The sequence below is a fragment of the Anopheles merus genome, chromosome 2R (genome assembly GCF_017562075.2).
Source record: "Anopheles merus strain MAF chromosome 2R, AmerM5.1, whole genome shotgun sequence".
NCBI classification, from domain to species: domain Eukaryota; kingdom Metazoa; phylum Arthropoda; class Insecta; order Diptera; family Culicidae; genus Anopheles; species Anopheles merus.
The window spans coordinates 57193213-57215138 of NC_054082.1; the positions used below are offsets into that span (position 1 = coordinate 57193213).

The 21926-nt window shown below is 36.8% G+C and overlaps 1 protein-coding gene across 2 annotated transcripts in view; it reads left to right on the plus strand.

Annotated features, from left to right (window-relative positions):
• The first annotated feature begins 275 nt into the window (after positions 1-275).
• The window catches only part of LOC121588288 (transcriptional activator cubitus interruptus-like), a 39838-nt gene continuing 18187 nt past the window's right edge, over positions 276-21926 (plus strand). Inside the window, exons 1-2 of one of the 2 annotated variants that reach the window (XM_041906032.1) lie at positions 276-771; positions 1023-1642. In XM_041906032.1, the coding sequence (XP_041761966.1) occupies positions 1266-1642 (377 nt within the window). In that variant the 5' untranslated portion in view covers positions 276-771; positions 1023-1265. Of the gene's footprint in view, positions 1643-21926 lie in introns of both variants that reach the window. The other variant, XM_041906033.1, reaches the window with a different exon arrangement.

A 21926-nucleotide genomic window follows, 5' to 3' on the forward strand; every position in this document is an offset into this window, starting at 1 on the left:
ATTTTCGAGTTGCTTATCTGGTAACTGTTTGTGTTAGGAACTTTAGAATAGTTTCATATAGAAATTTTTATTCGCATGATAAATGAATTAGTATGTTAGATCGTGATATATCTTTTATACCTGATTTACTTTATGCTAAATTACTTTATTATACAATCGGTCTCGGCGTCAAGTTTCTTACCCCTGCAGTACATGATCACTTCATTACCGAAAGCCAACTAGCGGCACCCGCAGCGACAACGCTCTCCTGCAGTGTTTTGAACTCTCGACTCTACATTTTGCGCCTACACGCACACACATCGATCGGGCCGTGAGCGCGACTACCAGATTGTATCGGAATGCTGGTGGTGATTGCTTGCCGCCTGCATGCCGACTTAGCACATTGCCAGTTTCACCGAGTCATACACAGTGCGAGCACGAGGCTTCGGGAGTGAACGGACGAATCTTAAATCAGCATCGATTGATCGGTCAATCGCGTGTTTCTTTAACACAATTAATTGTCATTTGACAGTGCCATAGTTAGATAGTGTGTGGTGTGTGGAATTTCATATCATGCGTAAATGATCGACGCATGGTGATAGTTTATCCGTACAACGCTTCCATTAGTTTTGTGTTTCTAGCCAAAAACCGGTGTTGATTCTCGTCATAATGTTGTGGAATTAGCATAAATTCAGTGAAAGAAAAGCGTACTAGTGCTTACTGTCACTGTACTCTTGAGCTGATGATAATCTATAAAAAAAAAGTGTATTCAGTGTATCGCTGCGTTTTAAGGTAACTGATAGCAGCGCAACGGAACGTAATTAACCACTTTTGTGATTAATTGTACGTACATACTCCTTACACATATTTTATCTCGAAGTTATTTTGTGACGTTTCACTAAACTACACCAGTTACAACAAAGAAAACCCAACAATGCATTATAAAGTGCAGAATATGCTTCAAAATTTGCTAAAAGCACCTGTCCCCATCCGTATGAATTATAAATTTGTGTAATTCGGCATGTTTTGGACGCACCATCTAGGGAGTGTTTGAGACGAAAGTGCCGCTAGATCGCTTGTTTAACAAACGTTTCAAAACTAGTGCGTGTAATTGTTCATTCTACATGGGGTCCATATTATCACAGTGGAAAAGAAAGAAGAAAAACATCCCCAAGTGATAGCGTGTCGTTTGAGCTCAATTAGAAAGATCGAGAAAAAAAGTGAACCAAATCTGTTCTTGATACAAGCTGCCAGTACTGCATGAATAGCGATACAACCAATTCACAATGCCAGAGAAAGAAACTTTCCACGAGCATATGCAAGTGCACCCATTCCACCATCCAGGTCATTCTCTGGCAGCTCATCATGCGCACCATCACCCACAGGCAGGATTGGCAGCGCACGGGTTAAGCGCAGCAGCTGCCGCAGCAGCAGCAGCAGCCGCAGCAGCGGCAGCGGTAACCAGCAACGGTGCAGGACCCGCCGGAAGTGGTGCGTACGGACCGCTGCAAATCCCGTCGGCATTTGTAGCATTCCACACTCAACTGCCTGCAGCAGCTGGGCTCGATCAGCGAGCTGCTCATGATGGTCGCTACCTATGGGATCCTACAGCACCTCCTTCTACCCCATCGTTTCATCACGCCCACCATACCGCACCTCATGGGTAAGCAAACTCTGAATAATTGGAATTAAAAAAAAATAGAAATAAAAAAAGCTATTTAGAGCTTCAAAATCAATGTTTTTTCAAGCTCTATAAATATTAATTCCCTGATTTTTATACATTATTACTACAAATACGATTGAAGTTCTAAATGATTGACATGTTTGATCATATGTTCGCATGGTTTGCTAGGCTTCACAATCATAATTGCGGGCTTGAAAAGCGTTCAAATGCGTCGGACGGCGCAACGATGATAGCGAAATGGTGAAGATTTCAATGAATCGTTGGAACAAAATCTTCGGGAAAGGGCGCAACAACACATGTAAACAAATATTCTTAACAACGCATCGATGAACGCGATCGCCAATGCGATGGGAGGGAACTATATTTATAAATAAAATAGACAGTTTTGATGATGCATGATATGCAGTATTGTACCCAGCCTTGTGTGCATTTGTGCCGTTAGAATCGAGGGAAGCAATCTGAGACATCTCGAAACTCAAACTGAATGAATCAACCTTCCGTGGAACATTAGAGCATGATCAGGCGTGGACAAGCATTGTATATATACACGGTGTTCTCGTTAGCGAAGATGTACCGTTTCTTAAAGAGGCGGCTTTTATTAGGTTCAATATTGTAACGCACAGGGAACTGAAAAGCAGATCCCGAGATTCAATAAACCTAAGATCCAGGTTCATCGTCCATTAAATGCATCTTTTTTGGTAAATGTTTTACCTGCAGCAATCTCTATCGAATTAGCAAAATGAATAAACTTATGTGTTGGATTAGTTATCTTTATATTCTAACCACTATTAAGAGATCGTGGGATAATGCGCACCACTAAAGGAAAATTTATGAATTTTAAATGAAATTCGCTAGCGATTGTTGATTTGATGAAATAATATGATTCTTTAAGGAACATTCAGCAATATGTTAATTAACTTTTTTCATTTTTGCAAAAGAAAAAACAAAAATAAATCATTTTCTAATTAAACCAATTGTAGAAAGATTTTAATCTGGTTGTGACAAAATGCACCTTTCTTGGGGTAAAATACGACATAGCAACGGGGCAAAACGAATCTTAACAACGCATCCCAACATCGGGTAAAACCTACCAAAATAAATGCCAACTACAACAAAACTCATTCTAAATTGCACCGGACTAACTGGTGCATTTTGTCCCGATCTGCTTCATCTGGGAATGCATTATTGCCCAGTTTATAGTTGAAAACAGTTTTGATGAAAACAGGTGTAAATCTCCATATCTACCGGCAAACTTATGTACAATTCAAAGCTCTGATTCTAGTTAAAAGAACTATGTATTCCATGGATAAAAGCAACGAATTTGGAATCTTTATCTCTTAGCGAAACGGTAAGCAAAATTACATAAAAACGTACCTGAACCGATGAAGTTTTTGTTTTGTGAATATTTGGGTTTCTTTGCATGTAGAGCTGTATTGCACTCAACGACAATAATTTAGTTCGTTCTTGACTGCTGACCCAGAGGTGCATATTACCCCATGTACCTCTACTTTAATCGAATTAAAATGTCTAGCAGTCTGCAGGAATTTCGATAAAAAAGAAATAAAATACCTTATACTTCAAATACTGACCTTATACTTGTGGAATCGTGATTGTGACACTATTATGTATGTGAAATGCAATTTAGTTTTAGCGTCACATCCGGACCTGTCAGTAAGGTGATTATTTTCCAAAATACTGTGAAATTGGATCATTCTCGCCGCCACGGAAATATGGCGTACGGACTTGGGTATTTTTGTCATGTCTACAAACGCAGGTAGTAGTTCTTGTTGCGTGTAGGGAACAAATATCATTCCTTTCCGCGTGAGCATAGAAAGCAGTCCCTTCATAAGAGAAAAGGTGCTAAGAAGTTTCTGACCGTCCCTGTATCTGCCTGTTCGTTTTGTACAGACAAAACCCGAACCCTATTTCAGGGTCGGTTCATTCAAAAGCGTTCGTGGCACTTGCTTACAGAAATGACGAGAAAACTTGGTGCAACTATCTTGTTTCCTGCTGCTTTTGGAGTAAAAGGATCATTTTTTTACAAAATAGAAGAAAATATTTCATACTCCCTGCAGTGTCGAGAGGCCAGCATTTTCTATAGTGTGCATTTTTCGACTTTTCCAGATGTTTTTTAAATGTAGGATTATTTCCAACTATAACCTTGTGCTTCTCTGCATGATCAAAATAGCACGTTTTAGACATACATAGCATAGATACTCTCACGTAGACTGTTTTTTTTTTTTGACAACGCAATATCATGTCCTTGTAGTTCTATTTGAATTGGCTCTTGACTCATTGGCTCATCGACTTAATATTTTTTATACGGCAGTCTTTTATGCTAGTCTTGCTCTATGATACGAAAATATCTATCTACAATCCATATGCACATGATTATATTTTACACTAATAGTAATTGATATGCCGCAGCTTTCTGAGAAGGATCCTCATGCCTCATGGGTGTGTTGTTCTTCTTGTTACTTCAACACCAATGTTGTCGTACGGGTAGTTTATTTAAGGCAGTTTTACGTATACATCGGCTTTGAGACCTTTGACATTTGACACCTCTTTTCGCGTCTTTCGCAATATGGCGATATATGTCTATAGCGAGAAAGCGAAGACAAAAGAATATTTAAAAAATAACCTATTTCGTTAATTATGCACGGCATAAGTGTTGAAAACATGAAGAAGGATACTTTTGCTAATTATGATAATGAATTTTGATGACATTTTCGCGAGTCAAAACGGTACTAAATAGTCTAAAAATACAGTAGTTTTTTACTTTTAAATTACAATATGTGAAAATGAAAAATGTTAAATATCTTCTAGATTTGTTTTGTTGTATGTATCCTATTTAAATCATTGCCACACAACCGCCATTAACACCGATTTGTGTCGGTGGACACACACAATCTTTCTTCAAATATATTTTGGGACAGTATCGGGTTAACGAAATTTAACACTCCTTAGGTCATACCGGAACTGAGCCATCACTCTCACCCACTTTACACGCTACTGTTAGTATTCATCTTTGTCGCGTTTTCCTTTCCGGCTATGAAATGACGCCCAAGTAGCGGTATAAATGAAAAGAAAATAAAAGTAAATGAAATAATAACAATTATAGAAGCGAGCTTCAAGTGCAACAGTATCGATTTTTTTCTTATACAATTTTAAGCTTGAACAAGCAGAATTGTACGACCTTTTTAAATGTAGTATATATATTCTGTTATCCCAAGTCGTAAACATAAATGAATAGCCGTTGACCGGTATTGTGGAATGTTAACAAGGTGTTTTAAAGTGTTTGTTAACATTGTAATTGTAATAGTTCTTAAATTAGTATTGAACTATATGGTCTCCACTTATTATAATGAAACGACACATGTCGGATTGAACCGAGTTTGACAAGTTCATAAATTTTCAGTTGATGGATCAGCTGTAGCGATACATTTCTATCAACACGTATGATCGTGCTGTACGCCAACGGATGTACATGTATAAAGAGTATTTATACAAAAAAACGTGTGTAGGTGTGATATATATCCTAATGATATTAGAAATTGTCCTCCGTAAATTAACACATATTTGTCATTTAAATTGTAAATTTGTATGATTTTGAGTGCACAAAATAGCTCGAATGCACAAAACGTTTACAGAGGCAAAGCCTTGATCTTGCGATTCTCTAACCACTGTTTTCCCAGAATGTAATCCCAAAGATGTTCTTTATATGTAAGATGTCTGCGACAAGAATCGATAGTTTCGATAGGACAAGTTCGTAAGTCAAAAGTTCTGCTAGCGCTGCAGTCAGCATTTCTGTTCTTCTCAGTATTGTTCCCATAAGGACACAAACATGGCGGTAGAAAGAAAGGTGCAAATGTTACTAAAAATACAAAAAAGGTTCATGAGTTATGCTTTTCTTTTACTTTTCTCTTCGGTTGCTACGTGTCTGCGTTTCAACAATGAGACTAAGTAGGCAATGCATTTCCTATGGCATCTTTTCCATAGAACTTGCGACGATCCTTCCTGGAGACGTTTTGAAATCTGAACAGTGTTGCAGTGCAAAGTTTGAAAGAACTGGCAGATCAACTGGAAAGCAATATTTTAGCGGACGAATTCTGATGGCATAGACACCACATACTTATGAGCTTGCTTTGGTTGTTTTTTCTGTTACCAGCCAAGAGGTAAAAGCACAAGATTAAATGCAGAAATAACACCTTAAAGTTGTGTTTGCGGTCCTACACACTATGCCACAAAAACACATTTTGTTACGCATCAAGTGTTGGCACAGTGTTCTTAGGCACTGTTTTGAAAAATACTAAGCAGTAAAAACCCTTCTTAGAAGGTTCATGAGACGTTAAATCGATAAAAGAACTTGAAACAGGGTTTGAGTAATAAATTAGAATGAAAAACACTAGTAAAGTGTTTTTGGCTTCTCAACTGTTGTTTTATTTATTCCTTTAAAAATGTGCTGCTACGTTTTATTCCGAACAAAATTTTTATAAAAGCTTTCTACATAAAGGGTTTTTTCTATAGATAGTGCACTAGCAAAAGAGAATAACAACTTGAATACCTTCCGCATTACGTTGTTCAATAGTTCACGATGATTAGCCTGGTCACCTAATACTATTGCCACAGGACTATTGCTAATCCATGGATAATAGATAATATAATAATAAGAAAATAATAAGACTATTACTAATCTTTCACATTGCTATAAAACGTCTTTTTAAGGTAAAGGTTGGTAATTCATAGTACAATGGTAGCTATCTATGCACACCATATCAAAGGCTGAATTCATCGATCTGGTGCATAAAATTTAATCACTCCCGGTTGACAGGTTCCGAATATGGTAGACAGTGAATAAAGTGTCCAATGATAAGACAGATACAATATTCCAGGGAATGAAAAAAAAAATAAAAATCTATACAAAGAGTGACCATCATAGCGGCGATCGGTTAATTAACCATTCTTGTTCAAGCTGCAACATTTCAATTACTGCCCTCAAAACACCTGGACTGTATTTTTTATTCCACTATTTCTTTGCATACGAAACCGTTGAGATACAAGCTGCGTCTTTGTTGTCTGCTGAAGTTGTAGGAATCATCGCAAAAGCTTTGGTTGTATTCAACCCAGTAGAACAAAATAAAACAGTGTTAAAAAATACCTGCCAGTCTACAAACTGAGTTGATCAACTAATTTAAGTTGCTTGTTTGGGTACAGTGAAATAGCGGCCATTCTGACATCGTCTTTTTTGTTTTGCGTTGGATAGAATAGGTTGATGCTGGGAAGTCGTGCTCTACCTAAGACGATTTCTTCTCTCCAACTAAAAAGAGGCACTGTGATCTTTTAGCGCGTGGAAATCAAAAAGCCTAAAAAGAAACGATTGTGTCCGGCAAAAGAATGGACGAACGAACGTACGAAAGCGAGGATCGAAGAAAACAATCATGGCCGCCAATCCCTTCGACGAGAGTGGCAGCACGATGAAAATGACGGTTTGTAGTGCCTTTCGAATTGAATCCGCTTTTGCCGTGCTATGGTGCTCCATCTCAGCAAGAAATGGGAGCTTCTGAGCCTTTTGGGCGACTATGCGACGGCTACGACGACGACAACCACTGCGAAGTAAGATGGAATGTTGGCCTCAAGGCTTCAATGCGCCTATCAAGCGCAGGCTTGAAAGATATCCGCTTCGTGAAAGGCAGGAAAGAGAAAAATAACGAGATGAAAATACGCCATGGACGATGACGACGTCTAAGACTAAGATGACAGTGTAAGGAAGTAAGGAGGAAGTACGGTATAGAGTAGATAGAAGAAATGATGACCGAAGGAGCAGTGCAAGACACATCCCAAAAAGGACTGGTACCGAATGGAGAACAGAATGAGATAGAATTGAAAAAGTGCTAACCAGTTGCCGAGATCTCATGAGATGATTGTGAAGCTTTTCTGTTTTTCTTGGAATACACAATTGCAGCCCTTTTTTGAGTTTGTCCACGAGGATGTGTGCGTTTGTGTGCATGCGTGAATTCTATCTCAAGTATTCTCCGAAGTGGAAAAAGCGTAGTATTAAGAAGTACGATAAAATAAGCCTTCGCATTTACGAAGTCCAAACTAATAATAAACAGCCAGCATAAATGCTCCCACGTTTACCAACGCACAAAAAGGATTGAATGCAATAAGAACAACAACACTTTTTACGGCAAAATTACATTATACCACACATCAAATGTTGCATTAGCGTCGGGTCAGCAAGAATATGCATACAAATGTAAAACTCGAATAAACAATTGAATCGTGCCACTCTCTTTGTTTGGTATAGGTTTGATTCGGAAGCTATGAAAACTTCATTCGATATCTGTTTTAAATACATTTGAATAAACTTTTGTATTTGTGTGTTTAAATATCATATTTATATAAAAGAACAATACGGTAATACCATTTTCCAACCATTACAATGGTTTAAAAAGGTTAGTTAGAAAAATAAAACAACCATAAGTTTAAAACAAAAATGCATAAGGACTAAAAGTCTATATGAAACGGGTCGGAGATATATGAACGGGTCGCAAAACAATTTTACGATGTGTTACTTTCTAAATATTATTTGTGCAAATAAGCCACACCATCCTTTGAGGGCAATATAAGTGCTCGTAGACTGTCCTGTGAAATAAGCTGTCGCAATGAAAGCAAAAAAGAAGAAGTATTTGAACAGAAGAATGTGTATGAACCTACGAACACGATAAGTGACGAAGAAGTTGTGTAGTGGATGCGCCTGTGCGTTCACATTTCACACATCGTACTGTTTGTTTATTGTTATCTTTTTGTGTGAGTTAATATTTGATTTCCAGTTGCCTTTCGACTGCCGATCTGGCTTCTGGTAGTAGTTTATGTTGTTACTACTGGAAATGTTGTATTCGTCACCCTCTTTCAGCAACATTTAGCAACGACGATTCGATGGTTTAGTTGAAATGAATAAAAAAGCAAACCTCAATCACACGTTTCCAGCATTTTGTTTTGTTTGAACATGCTCATAAGGGTGTAAATTCGACAACGTATTTCATCGTCACTTACATTATCCAGGGTTGCCCGAAAATTATGCACATGATTTTGACAGATTTTTCGTGTCTTTGGGAACAATTAGCATGAGAAAGAATATCGAATATCGTCGCATGGTAATGTACTCTATACCAACGCAGGTGTATCTAGCGGAGAATAAGGATTACCTGTTAGCTAACATCTCAGTTAGAAAGTTTTTGGTGGCCATTCCACCACTTATTCACACTTCAACGCCCTCGACACTTTACTACTACTATCGATATTCAACATATTTTTATGGATGGATCAAATATCACCGGGCCTGGTGCTGAACAAGTGGGAGTTTGCTGAGCATGCTTGTGTTTCTCTCGCATGCAATAATGTAACCACAATCTGTGGCAAACACCCTGATTGGCGGTATACCGCTGATGCTGCAGGAGATGAATGGGAAATAATTCGATTGAAATTGTATCTCCAGGCGGCTCAAAGTTCTTTCCATTCTATGGACGATTGGCACGCGAAGATTGAGATCGAAGCAAAATGAATGATAACAAGTCAATCACAGTCTGTCAGTTTGCGGGTGCCGAGTGATGCGTCAGGCACGATCTGTCGCTGCCGAAATAATGCAGTCATTCAAGGTGATTAACGCCGCTGTCCCCGCAGCCGCAATGAAACTGGGTTCGGGAGAACAGATGAAACATGGCCACAACAAAATTGTAGAATGAACTTATTACGTTATCCGATGGCAAATCAAGGCCGACACATGCGGAGGACTCAAGCGTCCATCGTTAAATTGTGTATGGAATTCAAGACGGAATTTTGAACGATCATTGAGTAATATAGATTTTTTTCTGAAGAAAAAAATATACCTGACCTGAAATAGTTTGAATATTGTCAAATGAAACAATAAATATCAAATAAAACTGTTTATCGCATTTAATATATTTACAGTTTGTGGTTCACAATATAAAAACCAAAAAATACATGCATAAAAATAAATGTTCTTTGTTCGTTAATACTCAATATCACATATTTCACAATACTTCAATAAGCTCGAATTTTCAGGTCTATTCTATTCATTTTTTTTAATTAAGATGAAATGCACACCCTTCCAACCGACATAAAGTCCTACTTGCCACGAAGATTTTTCGTACCTGTATCATTCCTCATGCTTTATGATGTATTTCTCCAAAATGTGTTTCTGCATGTGTGCATGAAGATAAAAGACATGTTAAGTTATATGCACAAAACGGAAAACTGAAGAACGAAAAGAGAGATGCCTTTGTCTTTGTTAGCCTCAAAAGTTTGACTGTTTTGAAATGTAGGGAAGAGCAGGTAGAATTTATGAGTTCCTTTTTTTATTTTTTGTTAATTTTTTGTTATATTTTCAAAATTAACTACCAAAGATATGGGATGGCCATAGTTGCACGAATAAAAAATAATATAATCGTATTTGTATTTTGCTTTGCATCATAAGTAACATCAAGTTCCTTCTGATTAAAAAAGGAGAGATCGTTTTATGGATTGCTCTAGAAATAAACGTATGACACTGTAGAAAAAGCTGTCAAAATTTCTCAAGCACCTCCATAGTCTGCCATATAGCCTGTTCTAGGGGAAGGCATTTCATTTGGTAGAACTACAGATTAAGCTGGTGGCTTGGTAGTGTGAGCAGCAAACTAATATTGACAATCTATCATTTGACGCTAGAACACATTGCGCAGCTTACGATCGATCGTTTCTTGTCTTGCATATACATTTGCGAATGTTGGATGTTTTTCTTGCTGATTTGTTCAAAATGACCATGAGCATGCACTCATTTTTTTACGTTAATTTATCAAACAGCCTGAGTCGAATAAATTAAGCAATACGACCGAAGCCGTTCCTACTGAATAAAAACTAAAATTTATCAAACGAACCGTATCATTCAATTCTTGTGAAGCGGTTCAATCATTTTTTTCACGTGAACTGAATGAACCGTATGGCTCTGGTTCATTTGGTACACCTCTAGTATGTTACCAAGATAGACAGTGGTCTAATTTTGTTGCGCGCAACATTGTTGCTGAGCAAGAATATGAACTTAACAGCTACCGCAACTTTTTTGCTGACCGAATTTGACTCTTGTCCAGCAACATTTTATATTTACCTTAATCATGGTTATGGAGCGTATGAAATGATACAGCAGCTCAGTGCCATTTAAATTTTTTTAAATATAATCATTCATAGTTCAATTGTTGGTATAAATGTTATTATATGAACGCTTTTTCAGCAAATGTATAATAAAAAAACTTGAAACTTCAATTTGCCCTGCTTTTTGACGTTATGTAATGTCAAATCTAAAAGCTTCCAGCAACAGTCATAGTCCACCTCAGCATAGTCAGTCATAGTCTCTCTTCTCGCCTCCCGTAAGTGTTCTTACGTATGTGTTTTATTTTATTTGTCTTTTCTTATTCTTTCCAACTTTATTTTCTTTGTTTTGTTTGTGTCCTATCTGATCAGTTGTGATCTTGTAAATAAGATTTTTTTCTCTATACTTTTTATTTCTTTTTTATTTACATGTTTAAAGCTTTTTTGACTGGACCTTTGTATTTTTATAATAGGGTTAGCTTTAGGTTTAGACTTTGCATCTAAGTAAAAGTATTCAATTGCATAACCCTTGAAGCAAACAATTTTTATTTCTTAGAAAAAACTTGCCAAACTCGAATGTTTGTGTGTGTCGATTATCACGTTTTTTAGCCAAATACATTTGATTAATGGCATATTTTGATGAATTTTTATGCACAAAGCACTTTTATACATTTAATCATTTATTTAATATGTTTCATACAGGAAAAAAATATAATTCTGGGTTTTTAGCCAAAAAGCAATTTGTTTTCAAATTGACAATTCTCGGAGAAATTGTACTGATTTGACACATGAATTGTGAAATTAAGAAGGCCGCGTACCTCCGAATTAACAGGTATCGATAATTGCGTAACTGTGGAAATAACTGTGTCGCCTACAACAGATTCTTGAACAGTCCTTAAGTATATCGTAATGCATTTTGCGTGCTGGCAAATGTTTGATGAAGCAATTGAGTAGTTTTACCGTCTGAGATAAAGTAAGAACTGCGTTATTTCAACAGTTGTAAAAGTTAACCTTATTGAAGCAAAGTAAGAGATAAAAATATATCTCTAAAATTCGAACGACTTGCTTACTAATCGATGCTAATAAATTGTTTCTATATAAACAACTTTCAATTGATGTGGTTTGCCAGCGATTATCAGGTTCGTCGCTGAACAATGTAATCTTTGTTATTCTTCTTATTTGTATCTAAATTGTCTTTGAAGTTGAAGTAAAGCACCTTTACTCCGGGATTCATTTCGACGAATAAAGCTTCACGCAACAATCAACAAACCGCCGACATTCGTCAAGCTAAAAAAGCGCTAACGAAAAGCGACAGCAGGCAAGCAATATTTCACGATCCATCGAAAACACTAACCACCGACGTAAACAAACCGTATGTGTGCATCTGCTCATAGGGAAGAAAATGTGATGGTTGAAAACGTGTCTTTTGGACATAAAAAAGCATCGATGAATGTTCCTCGTTCTGCAGACTTACATTGAAACTGTTGGACTGTACCGAGCTTATGTTTGCAGTTTTTGTTATCATCGACAGAGGATCATCGTACGAAAACCCCCGTGGAGACATTGAATTTGTTTGCGCTACGTTTTCGAGCATGTTGATCATGCCAAGTATGGATGGAAAACAAGTTATCGAATCAATTCAGTCAATTCAGTTTAGACGGTTAGAATGAGGAAAAGGAAATGAAAAATAACTTAATTACACATAACTACAGGTTTTCTTAGTTCAAATTACTCTGAACATTTGAGACCGTTTTGACTCGTACTTTTATTCACTACACTATTGGTGAAAGCTCAGAAGATTGAGTATGGATCGAATTACCGTTCTCCATGGAGAGCTCACATAGAATTTACCCTGATATGATAGTTATTGGATCAGACAAATCGGTTGAATTCTTGTGTTATAGTTCATTTTCCGTTCGGTTGTATGAAATGAAATGTAAACGAGAAAATTGTGATCGGTATGATTGGCGAGCATGTGGTATTCGTTTATCTAAAGAAGAATGGTGACTGATGTGACAGTGCCAATCGTCCTAAGTTTTCGGAAGATCGAGACATTAGATAATTTATGCGATATTGTTGCCGCGTCACTCTAACAAAGGTTTGTTTTTGTTATGTTTTATCGAAATGTGTTACGTGATTTGTTCTTTCGTATTTCGTTCATTTCATATGGCTGATATTTTTTATTGACAACTATTTTTTACTGTTTTGCACTGTGCTTCTGCCATATTGCAATTAGTTATGAAAAAGTATAGAAAGCAACGAATAAAACAACATTTTAAACACTAAACTAAAAACTTGTAGAACAAAGTTTAGGACATTAACAGTTGAAGAACTAACTAATTGTGGTTGAGGATATCGAGAAGAAAACTAGCATTTGCATGTTCGCTTTTACAAAACCGCCATAAACAATAAATCTTCTTCTTCTAAGACATAACAACCGTTGTCGGTCACCACTAGTACCGCTGTACCACTATTGGGCTTGGTTTTCAGTGACTTATTGATTTACCCACCCATAGCAGGATGTACCCACAGCCAGTCCTGCGTATACTAATGTACTGAAATAATAAAATTGGAATGTTTTAGGCTTGGGATCGATGTGGTTGGCACTGCCTTGAGCCTAATTGAAACACGTTTCACGCCATATATGTGTAGGTCTTATTTTAACAGTTTTATTAAAAAATTCAGCGTAAGGAGTTTAAAAAATCTACCGTTTTCTGTGTATCTAGAGCATCTTCCTAGTGCATCATATTTACTATGTTTCGTAAACATACCTGTGCCTTTGCAGGCATAAAGTCAATGTAGAAATAGTAGCAGTACTCTACTAGAATGAAAAAGCAGTCAAATCGTTTGTTGATTTCTGGCCACATTCCGAATGAAGATATTTTTGGTTGTAGAAGCTGTTAAGTTTTTTTTCTTATGTTATTCTGAACCTTCCGTTTGGGGTTGCTAATCATACAAAATAAATTTTAGGAATAGGTAGCTTAGATGCGTGTTAGCTTTTCTTCTCCTACTCTACTATGTGACAGGAATGTGGGAAGATAATTCCTATCGCACTCGACGGAACCGGCCAACAGCGGCAAAGCTAAACCAAATGTTAACTGCCCATAGATAAAAAAAAGTCCTCTAAACGGCGCAAAGCACAAAAGCGGAATGATGATTATTTTTGGATTCGGTAGAAGGCTTCGTGTGTTAGTTGGGGTTTTGGATGGGACTTACTTTTGTGTGCGTGCTATCTTCCATGTGGAGTTATTGATGTCGAGCCTGGTATAGCTAACCCACGCTTTACTTTAGAAAAAGGTAAAAATGTATGTTAATCAGGATTTTTTGACACCAGACATACCAGGGAACCAGGGAACACATACAAATTGCTTAATTAAAATGTTGATTGTGAGCTTAAGTTTCTCAGTCGATGTTCGCCCATATGCGTATCTGGTGCTTCTATGAAACTGTTTCCTGTAGTTGATTTAGTAATTCGTTTGTAGAAACAGGTAAAATATACCATTACTTTTCGAAAATAAAGTTATATTTAAGGTGAAACTAATCACTGCATTATCCTACTCGACTCGGTGGTCTATTGGATAGATTTACCGATTGCTACAAATACGAACGGGTAGGATTCCTGTTTTAATCATCCTTTCGTGGCTCTTCCAAAACCTGGTTTACGCATTCTACATTCAGAAGAAGAAGTTTTCCATTTTTTTTGAAGATTAGTCTATAGATAGATTGGACACACAAACGTTGTTCTAACCAATCTGACAATCGTTGTCCGGGTTGAAAAGCTGATGATTTAATCAAGTGCATATCACAATAAATAAAGTAGATAGAAGAACTAAGGATGGGGAATGATGGAAAACTAAAGATAATAGAAGTAAAGTGATACTATTATTTGGTTTCTACCTCATAATAGCAAGACATTGCTGGAACAAGCAGAAACTTTATTTGAAAACGCAAATGTTTCACGACTTCTTCTTCTATTTGGCGTAACGTCCTATGCGGACATGCCGGCCTATACAGGCTTTCGAGACTTAATTCATTACCATGTAGCTGGAAAGTCAATCTTTGCTACGGAGGGACGGTCCATTCTGGGCTTGAACCCATGACGGGCATGTTATTGAGTCTTTCCAGGGCACCGCCCCAATGTTTCACAAATACCTAATTATTTTTCTTTTATAAGCGACTAGTTCTAGTACTAGTAGTAAGCATCTCCCATGATACAGTAACAGTTAATGTCTGTTTTGTCAGTGCAAAAAGCTTATTGTAATCGAATGTCTATGGTATATTTAAATCAGATATTGACAATCAACAGAGCAATTTGCTCTGAAATAAATATAATCAAATGTCTAAAAAATATAAGCTTGTTTCTACAAGAATTGTAAAATATATTATTTCTGAATTTGAGTTGCAATTGAGCTTTTTAAACTACAATGAACCCTCTCTTATTTGAGAGGCGATGGGACTGTCGAATAAGAGGGGTTTTCAAATTACAGAGGTTTAAAGTGAATGAAAGGTCCATACAAACAAGAAAGAGACAGAACATTTAGTATGCAGCCTTAACTGGTGCTATAGAAAACTGCGAACAGAATCGCTAATTTGAGCATACATCTTTCAATAACCATGGCAACACCATACTCAAATAAGAGGGACACAGATTTCAGAGGTTTTCCAAATTAGAGGAACAAAAATGTACTGGAAATCAAGGGACTGTGCAAAATGTTCAAATAAGAGAGGTTTTTCAAATTGGAGAGGTGTCAAATAGAGAGGGTTCATTGTATTAAAATCAATTAGATAGATTAAGGTCATTTGCAAAATACCACAGCCAAATCTGTTTGAAACATTCTACCAAGTGATAGAACAGATTCAAACTATGATTAGAAATCTTTTAAGCTTAGTAACCCTCTACAGGATGGTGTGACACAATAAGTATGTAAGCTGAACAACAATAATATAAAGAAGAAGAAGAAGAAGACTTCGATTATATAAGTTGTTGTATTCAGTTAGGTCATATCAAGAATATTAATTAGATTCTCTATTATAAAATTCTAGTAAAGGCTGATCAGCGTTACGTTATATCGGTAGCTTGGATGTTTTCTGTTTAGTTTACATTCATACAATGACGACCGCTTTGGTCAAGGTCCTTGAAAGAGAACAGGTCGAAGCGTTTAGAGTAAATTGACAGAAAGCCATGGGAAAATTTTAACAGTTAAAGTGAACATTGTTTATTTTTAGCGATGGACGTTGCTATGGAGTGAATGAGAGTTTTGTTCAGCATTTTGCATTCATTTCCTGTTAGAATATTTTAAGAATTGGAATCCAATATAACATGACTGATACAATCCAAGGATTTCATTTATCATTCGTCGCCGGGTTATAAGTAAAGGACGGTATGCATATTGTACCAGTGTGTGCCGATTGGAAGTTTCATTTTACTCTCAGTGTTTAATTGAATGTAAATAGGACTTCTTTTCACCTTTTTTTTTAATTTAACCAATATAATCTTTCCAATAGTAAATTCGTCCACTTTTCCACGTTAACTATTAGCCGTTTGTTTGTAAACACTTTCTCATAAAACTGTCAAAAGCGAGCTGAAAATGGCAACCTAGCAACGGGCTTTGCATCGACCTGTTCTCCTTAATAGATCTTGGCTTTGGTTATGGAAAAAGCAACGCCTACTTAGTTTTTAGTGATTGGAAATGTAAAGAGAAGAACGATGCAAATTATAGTTAGAGTTCATTTTTTTCCATACATGGGCCTAATTTTTGGTTTACAGGGTTTTGACCGGTATGGTGTCAGGATCATTTAAAGCAGTGCTCTCCAACCTTTTTAGGATCGCGAGTCACTTGGCTTTGAAAATACATTTGTCGCGGCCTACCTCAATTGAGCGCGTACATTTTATTGAATTAGTTACAAGGTTTTCAATCAAAAAGAAATTTAAAACTTATTCTAGACGTGCTTGTTCAAAATTAAATCTTGATTATGGGAAGAAATTTCATGATATGTATAGTCATTTTCTTTAAAAAAAAATACCTTTTTTCGAACCACTTCTGTTAATACCACAGACCTAATTCTAACTCCTACATGGGTTTGGAATCAGACCCAGCACCAGATTGAGTTCTGTAAAATTCCAATATGGTTCAACATAGGTTTGGAATTAGTCCCAGGAGTGGTATTGTATGACCTTCTCTTAACGAAATCTTTGGAATTTAAAATCACATGCGTTGTTTTTTTTTTAATCCGTTGCACGCATCCTTAGGCTATTAAAACACCAGAAATTACACCTGTTTTCACCTTCCTTTGAATATCTAACCAGTGGCTATGGATCGCAATCCATGATAATGGTCAACTACGACTGAATCGTTTTCAACTACGTTTGGATTTCGCAGTAGCTACGCAAATTTCATTGCATCGTTCCGTTTATTCAGTGACCGTTCGGTTTTCTATATAACAGACGATTTGTAAAGCAACAATTTCATGTTATTCTATGCTTTAATTCTATTGAAAACATGTGTTGAAAACCCATATTTAAACGATGAATAACATTAAATGTCAAGGTGATCATAGGTGATCAAGAGTCATGCGTATGGATTCAAATAATTTAGACATTTAAAATAATAACCATTTAATTTTTAAACAAGGGCAGATTTAACAGTACACAAACTAAGCGGTGGCGTGGAGAAATAAAGAAAACTATTAAATTCTCTGTATTAGAATACCTCATCGAACTTCTTGCTCTTAACTTAAGAAAGGCCTATAATCTTGTGGCCGCTAAGGGCTTCCTCTCGTGTTAATCCGACACTACGTTTCAGAACTTATCTTCTTCTTCTTTGGCACATCAACCGCTGTCGGTCAAGGCCTGCCTGTACCCACTAGTGAAGTGAGCTTGGCTTTCAGTGACTTATTGTTACCATAGCAGAATAGTCAGTCCTACGTATGGGGGCTCGGTCTATTCGGGACTTGAACCCATGACGGGCATGTTGTTACGTCGTACGAGTTGACGACTGTACCACCAGACCGGCCCTGCCTTATTATCGGCCCTTCAGAACTTATACCATATGTTAAATATGTTTTGTAACAAATGATGGAAGTGAATTGTGAAGTTAATTGAATCTTATGCACAGGTATGAAACAAAAAAATAGTATTGGCCTAGTTTAAAATAGTAAATAAAAAATAGTGAACGAATAATTTGGATTTTTTCTCCGATAATCGAAGCTTCAGTTTTCTTCATGTCGCGTGTTTTATCCTTATAGCTTTATCAGTCTCACAATAAAAAAAATGCACAAACCCATAATGAAATAATGACAAAAAGTTTTATCCCCTTTTGCAAACCGTTGCATTACATAAAAGATGGTGTGCAAAATGTGTCATTATCTATGTTTTATCTCCTTTCCCCTTCCCCAAACAACGATTGAATCGAAACGGAGAACAAAAGCACAGCCCGAGTCTCACTCGGGCAAATCACTGAAAGGGTTAATATGTATGGATTAAAATGTCTAGCATAATCATGGTTTACTTTTCTTCATTATATCATTTTATTGTTGGATGTTGGAGTAAACATATCAAGTGTTTGGTATCCTCCTTTTATACTCAAAGCCGGTCTCATGGTAAACTCGTCAACTCGTACGACTTAACAACATGCCCGTCATGGGTTCGATCTCCAAATAGACCGTGCCGCCATACGTAGGACTGACTATTCTACTATGGGGGGTTGCCCTACCCAAAAGACATTGAAAGCCGCCAACCACACAAGTGATACAGGCAGGCTTTGACCGACAACGGTTGTTGAGCCAAAAAGAAGAAGAAAAATTATACTCATGCAACTGTATGCATATTAAATGGAAAACATTGGCTCCGTAGGATGCTTGTTTTCGATGTTTGTTGTCATGGAAACTCATTCGTGCTAGAGTAAGAATATGCGTTTTGATTATCTTTGCTGTAACCAAATCCCTGGAATAGGACGATTCGTATGATCGTCATTTCAGTATTGCCTCAATCCAGCGACGATGATTAATGTTTTAGTTTACGGCGAATGAAACCGCCCGAAGTGCTATTCGACTGATACAGAAAACAGGCTTACATCTTTGCCGGTGACCAATAACTTGCCCCAACCGAAATGAGGACCACGAACCGTCTTTTTCCACCAGCAGATCGACACGGACCATTACCTGTTATTTCTGCGTGTTAACGTAGCACAAATGAAGCGGTTAAAGTAAAAAGACCATCACAAGTTAACGCTTCCCTTGTACCTCGAACGTGGGTTTCACGATTCTTCCTCACTATTTCCGGTATGAGTCCCTGGCGTTAATCTATGCCGTTGTGAAAAGCTAAAAAAAATCAGGCGAATAGTATACTGTTTTCTTATGACTTTCTCTGCAGAACAGAGTTTTACAATAATGGAATCAAATAGCGGATTACAGAGATCACTTGTTGAAATTCCTAATTCGACATTTTCTGGTAAATTAAGTCTTTAGTGACCAGTTTTCGTAGGGCAGGGATTGTGAGTAAAATCCATTTTTTAGTATAATTGATTAATTTATCTATTTTTTAGGAATTAATTTAACCATTTAGACGTTTATTTTTTTTTTCGATTGGTGAAATATGTATCATCTAATTTCTTCTAGCTCAAATAGTAGCAAGTAGTGGAATATGAATTTACGTTATTGGTTAATGATAATAACATATCTAATTTTCAATATGTTCTGTCCATCAACATCAACCGAATACATGGCATAGACTATACGGTTTAATTGAAAATAACATTTGAAGACGATCATTCAACCGCTGTTTGAAAAAGCAAAATACCGCACTGTGGTACCTCTTCCACTGCTATCCAGCTGTAAGAAAGGAGTGAGCGATCAATAAATTATTAATTTGACATCTGTTATTCCAGCAATTCCAAGTGATCGATCAAGTTTATCGGCCTCGGCCGTCAAGCTCACCAACAATTCTCCGCTCCTACAGTTTCTTCTCGTGTATCTCTATTTTTTGACCCTTATGAGGAGCGTTGGTCAGGATTAAGAGCTTTTCCATCCAATCAATCTTCTCCGGTTTAACCAGCAGACCACATTGAAGATTACATCGTGGATCTGCGTTGCGACTTTAGGGAGGAGCGACGATCTACTTGATTGTTAAAATCACTCTTTTAGAAAACGTCCTGACCATGGGTATCCAGAAGTATTCAGTGATTGGTATGTGAGTAAGGGCGTGCACGCCTTTTTCAACTTTTGGTTAGCATCTTGAGCGATTTCTTTAGGTAACATTCGCTTAGCTTGCTAGAGTCCCGCTCGATCGATTTGCCACGGCTGAAGATCATTAAATTCGAGAAAAATCTGCATCCCAATGATCGCTTCATCATTTGATGACGTTAAAACGATGCGCTGATATCTACATGTAGAATGAACAACATAAATATAGTGTTGAAACAGGGCCATTACGGGTTTTAATTATATCAGGTATGATGTTGATTTAAGAAGTTGTATTCGTATTATTTGAAATAATGTTTCCATTTATTTGAAATAATATAATATTTTCAATCGGAAGATATTATTATCGACTAATACATTTGAGGTCGTAAACGACATTATTAACATAATTTAGTTAAATTGTTGTATCACAGTGTAGCCGGCAAAAGCATCATTAAAGATTTTGAATGTGTTAACCTGCAAGGATGTTTTGATTTTTTAATATGACCGCAAGGTTTTTACGACATGCGATTTTTATTTCTCTTAGACTGTCTATTAAAAAAACGTGATAAAGTCGTTTTATAGTCCAACGTAACATCATGCCCATGCTCGTCATGAGTTCAAGCCCCGCATGGACCAATGATAATTGCTTCCATTAGTGGTAAATGCAGGCCTAGACCGACAGCAATTATTGGGCCAAAGAAGAATAAAGTTGGGCTGTCTATTGAATGCGGAAAGTACTAACGATTCAATAATATTGAAATAGAAACACCACATGGCAGAATCAACTGGATTGAATGGAACGTAACCAAGAATCAAAGAAAAAGAAAATCAAAACAGTGTTCTTTGCTAGTACCATTCATACACAATTCTACCCAAGAAGAACAGCAATTAATGACCAAAGATGAAAAAGAGGAAATGAAAGAGAACGATATCTTTTTTTTTAATTCCTGACAACTTATTCAAATTGATTAACTCGTATATGTAAATTAAATCTTTTCGAGAGTGCATTTTTATGACATTGGTCATTGGACATTGGTTTTGGATACGCCTAGTAGTTTTTTTTGTTCGTTTTATACCATTGCTTACGGCACGTTTGACGTTTCCTTTCCTTTTTAATTTCTTTTTTTTTAAATATAAAGTAAAGAGTAAAATATAGTTTAAATATGTTACATCAATAGAAAAAATTAAAGTTGTATTCATTAACTATGATACATTTATGGTGTGCATCAATTGATCAGAAATAGATGTTTTAAATTACATTTATCATACAAAGTTGATATTTTTCGAGTTTTCTATGTTTACTCCTGGTTTAATAATTTAGCCCCTTTCCTCCCGCTACGATTGTTGGGCCAAACAAGAACAATAAAATTAAAGTAAATTATAAATTGACTTCTTTTGATATTTTGAAAGTGAATGAAGAGAATGAAATAAATTATCAGACAAATATTCATATATGGAACATTCGAAATTTACCCACAATTACTAGTACGTAAAACATCACACACCATCGTTTTCCAGACATTTTCCGTTTGGTCGCAATTGTTTAGCGTGTTATTTGTCAAACTAAAACAAACCATGTGAGCGAACGGTGCACGATGATAGTTGCAAAGGGCAGACAGAACCCTTCCGGCAGGATGGAGACATTTCAGCCTGGTGCTCATCCGGGAGCCGAATACGGAATTAAACAGAACTTCTAATTGGGCGGAAAAAGTAATGGGACGGCGCCGTAAAATGCGGTTGTTGTTGTGTTCGTCAGTTTGAAGGAGTTATTTTTGATTTCCGATCCATTTGACAGTGTATCCCACTGTACGTTTTCGAAAGGGGTAGTTTGTAGCTCACCATGGGAACTGAGAGATATCATCCATTGAAAAGACAGGACCAGTCTCATTGATCGCGAGAGCTCGATTAGCTGCCTCTCTTCTCCAAACTCGGCATCGAA